The sequence below is a fragment of the Lynx canadensis genome, chromosome B3 (assembly GCF_007474595.2).
Source record: "Lynx canadensis isolate LIC74 chromosome B3, mLynCan4.pri.v2, whole genome shotgun sequence".
NCBI classification, from domain to species: Eukaryota; Metazoa; Chordata; class Mammalia; order Carnivora; family Felidae; genus Lynx; species Lynx canadensis.
The window spans coordinates 72,407,096-72,411,513 of record NC_044308.2 but is presented as its reverse complement, the minus strand read 5'-3'; the positions used below and the strand labels follow the sequence as shown (position 1 = coordinate 72,411,513).

The window sequence follows — 4,418 nt, the reverse complement described above, 5'->3', positions numbered from 1 at the left end:
AATGTAATCACAAAGCTTAAATAAAAATTCTAAATAAATAGCAGAATTCACCTTTTCCTTCTTTCATTAATAAACATCTACTGATGATCAACTATGTAAAACAGTTTGTGCTATATAAAAATGATTAAAGGATACAACTTTCCCTTCTAAATTATTTGAGTATAGATATAAACACATACTAACAAAATTTTGAAGAGTCTAATTCTCCACTCAAATTCTTGACTAAAACACTTCTGCTTTTAATTTCCGTCAAACACACATAAAATACATACCATCACTGGGCTTTCAAGAAAATCCCAAGACACATTATCTCAACAAGAAAATAATCAGAACACACAGAAAGGACTGTCAAATATGCCAGAAAGAGAGAAGAGTAAGGAAGTTAAAATTATAACTGTGACCCTTGAAAATCTCTCATAGAGCTATTAAAACTCAGGTGTTAGAGGAGAATGCTCAATTCAGGATATAACATTGAGTGGAAAAAATCAGAATCCAAATTACATTAGGATTTAAGAAGAGAGTAAATGAAACATTGAAAATAAATTAGCTGGGTACACAATTATCAATTTCACACTTTGCTTTTTACATATTTTCTATATTTAGCACACAATGTTTTATAACAGAACAAAAGCAACATCTGCAGTACTGGAAAGATAAGAGTTGAAAGCTAATGCATGACAGGAATGTGACAATTTACCAAGAAGTTGTTTGTATGACAGGAGTCTGAACAGCAAATGTAAATCAGCTTTAAACCTGAATTGCAAAATAAAACCTTACTAACTCCCTTCAAAAATCCAATAAGCAGCAATGATTCTACGAAATGTTCTAACCCTGTCTGGGTCATCTCGATCCCAGTTGTCTTCAGTTATGCTTTAATGTCTAACACATTAGCTTCCGCCTGCAGGCAAACAATAGCACAAACGATCTACTTGAAGTTCTGTGTCAAAGGACAGGGGTTGCCCAGTCACAGGTTTGGGTGCAGGCAGCAGGTGTCTGGGACGCAATGTGCACTTGCTGCACAGAAGTAGACAGCTGAGTCTGCAGGCTGGGCGGCTGCGATGTGCAGGGACAGATGCTTGGCCGTCTTATTCAGTAAAACAGTAAGTCTTTGGTCTTCTTTTTTGGCCACACTTGAATGAATGTCTATAATGAGCTGGGGACCTTTTCCAAGTTCTTGCTTATACCAAGGGAAGTAGTATGAGGCACTGTCTGAGTAACTACAAGTGATAACAGAGCTGTTTCCCTCCTGGACACTCAGGGTGGAAGGACTCTGCTCCACATTCTCTCCTCGGCTGAGCCCTGTGCAGAAAGAAAAGGTCAGAGAAAGGAGAGCAGTTCCCGCGTTATTATGCTTCAGAATTCCCCTTTTCTCCACTATCTGGAGGAAACCTGAGTAAAGCCAGTCTTGACTGCTGAAGACTATCCACTCATTACTCTGTTTCTCATAAACACTCAACTCACAGTGCAGCGGCAGCCACAAGAGCATGATGAAAGCCCCCTCGGATGTCCTCATGGTTCCTCCCAATTACAATTACGATCACTTTCAGACTTGCCACCTCCAGCCAGCACAGCTACTTCTAGTACCGGCCCGCCCTTCTTTCCTGCATCAGTCAGAGTGGTTTCCCACGTGTCCACCAGCCAATAAGAAGACGACTGTGCTTCTGCCAGACCTACTCATGCAAATGCTCTACCATGGACCCTCCGCCTGGTCTGCCTCAGCTCAGGTGCACCCTCCTGTGGTCACGTCTGTACTGAACTCACTGGGGAAAACCTTCTTCCCCTACCCCGAGCCTCTGAGGGACTCAGACGCATAATGGCAGCAATACGTCAAACAAATTACATCCTAGACCAGAGACTAGACGCACAAGAAGAATGTAAACATTAAGATTTATACCTCTGCATACTACTGAGTCACTGTTAAGTTCAAAAGAGTAGATCCTGTTGCCGTTTATTCAATGCTGGGCCTCGTGTACATATTTGAAACGAGGAAGGAATCATGATTCACTCTCTTAAACAAAGAACATAGAAAACCTTCCCTTTCTGCCAAATCTACCAGCCTCATTTGTCTGTTATGGAGAAAAAGTTTCCTAAAAGGAACATGTAAGCCAAAGAATAAATATTTCAAATTCTCTTATCTCAGACTCTGCTCCTCTGAGCTGGTCTTGCTTGTGACCTGGCAATCTCCAGAGAAGTGACATTACCAGCAGTCAAAATGCGGAATCTTCATCAGTTAATATGACTGTCATAAAAATGTCAATGATAAAAGAGCAAGGGGACAAGTCCATGAGTTAGGAAGGAATTTGACCCATAGACTTGGTTGATTTGTCATGGGAAATCTGACATGCCATAAGAAATCTACTCCTATTGCTACGTGGATTATATACTGCAAAGTATTGGGGGAAAGAATAGAAATTCTCACAATACATGGGGCTTCAGTTTCAAAACATGTAGCTATATGTAAATTTATTCTAGAGATGTTTTTATTTTCTGATATCAAAAGGGTTTCCAGGTCCTAAATGCAGTAAGTGACTCAAATCCTTAGTGGAGGTTCCTCTAAAGTGTAAGCCAACTCTGCTGGCATAGATTTCTGCTGCCTTGGCCAAGCTGAACCACTGCTGGTTCAGATTCCATACTCTGTCATTTTTCTCTCAAACTCCACTGCCATGGAGAATTTCCCCCAAGATATTGGTAAAGTTTTTAGTCCTGTAGATTTTCTGTAAGAAAGACAATCTACAGAAGCCTAAATATTGTCATGGCTGCCCAGAGGCAGAGTACAATTAGCCTACTGATCCTGAGAACTGATCCCTGAGAAATCAAGACTGCCTCACCTACATTAAGTGGAAGCCCTTTTCCTGAAATTGTACTCACTAGTCCTCTGGAGTTTTTCAGGATAAATATAATCCTCATCCACATTTGACACCCTTAAAACTTTAGGGACAACTCCCATGAAGAATCAAAATCAACATGTTAGTTTCTTGGTAAATATATTTGTGTGTGTTTTCATATGTAAATTTTCTCTATTTTAAGAATCCTCCTCTATTTACTCATCCATCCTCCATAGAAAGAATTCCCAAATCCTTCTTTGGGTGAATTTCTCTCTTCTTGGAGACATATACTTTAAGTCAATATTTTCCCTTTTGAGTTATGTTATCCAGAATTGAACGTTATAGTATGAGTATGCTCTATTTAGCATAATGTCCTATATATGAGCTGTAGCACAAGTATAATCATCCCCTGGGCAAAATTCATAGCCCCATGATTATTTCATTGAATATTGCCTGACTCATCATCAAAAAGTGTTGACCTGGAAAGGCTTTTTCTAATACCTTCATGGATGGCCAGCTGCATGAGGACAATGTTCCCCCGTAGTCTCCCGATAGCAGTGATTACATTTCATAACAATGTATTAATAATGCTCTATATTCACCTCTTGCCTTCAAGAGATGTCCACCTGGGATATACATATATCTGCTATTTTTAGGAAAGTCCTTAGAGTTACATGTAGATGTTAGCATGACACCAACACCTTTGGCTTCCTCTTCCGGAAACCAGTGAGTGGGAGATGAGTTTGCTGGTAGAATAACAGTGGTTCAGCCTGAGTCCTCTTTCCTGCCCAAGGTGTCAGACATTTATACAAATTGCAACTCTCCATTCAGGCGATTAAACTGATTGGACCACGGCTCTCCCAGACCCAAACTGCAGAGATCTAGGTGGCTGGGCTTGCATTAGACACAATCTCTTTGCCCAGCAGGGGCCCTGCAGCAAGGAGGCAGGGGCGAGAATGCCAAAGAGGAAGTGAGGAAACCCAGTTTCTTTCCCAGCTCATTGACCACCTAATTGTTCCATAGTGTCATCTTGGATACAGCCTCTGTTTTGTAAAATGAAGTGGACTAAAGCCTTTCTAAGGACTCTGCCAGCTCTAAATTTCTTTTATACTATGTAACAAAGCAAATATTTTGAGGACTGGCTGTGAGCCATGTGGACCGGTGTGAGAATGGGGAGAAATGGCCTACGTTGTGGAACCCCAAGCCCATTTCCACAACCACATGTGATCTTGTGGGTCTGAGGTTGCTCCTAACCAATCCTAGGGCCTCATTGGAAACAGAGACAGAGTCTTCAGGATAAGATCCTCTCTGGGTTTTCTTTTCTTCTGGGAGACCAAAGACAGTTCAGGGAGGATCTCAATCTGTAGGAAAAAATGGAATAAAATGGAACTTTACTCACTCTGTATAAAATTTACCACAGGCAGGGGCGCCTGGGTGGATCAGTCAGTTGGGCGGCCGACTACAGCTCAGGTCATGATCTCGCAGTCTGTGAGTTTGAGCCCCACATCAGGCTCTGTGCTGACAGCTCAGAGCTTGGAGCCTGCTTCCGATTCTGTGTCTTCCTCTCTCTCTGCCCCTTCCCTGCTTGCTCTC

At 41.6% G+C, this 4,418-nt stretch overlaps 1 gene segment (V, D, J or C); it reads right to left on the bottom strand.

The window, feature by feature from the left end:
• Positions 1 to 811: 811 nt before the first annotated feature.
• On the bottom strand, positions 812 to 1,635 carry LOC115516219. The segment is given in 2 exon segments: positions 812 to 1,299; positions 1,462 to 1,635. Coding segments are annotated over 2 exon segments (387 nt in total).
• Positions 1,636 to 4,418: the final 2,783 nt, after the last annotated feature.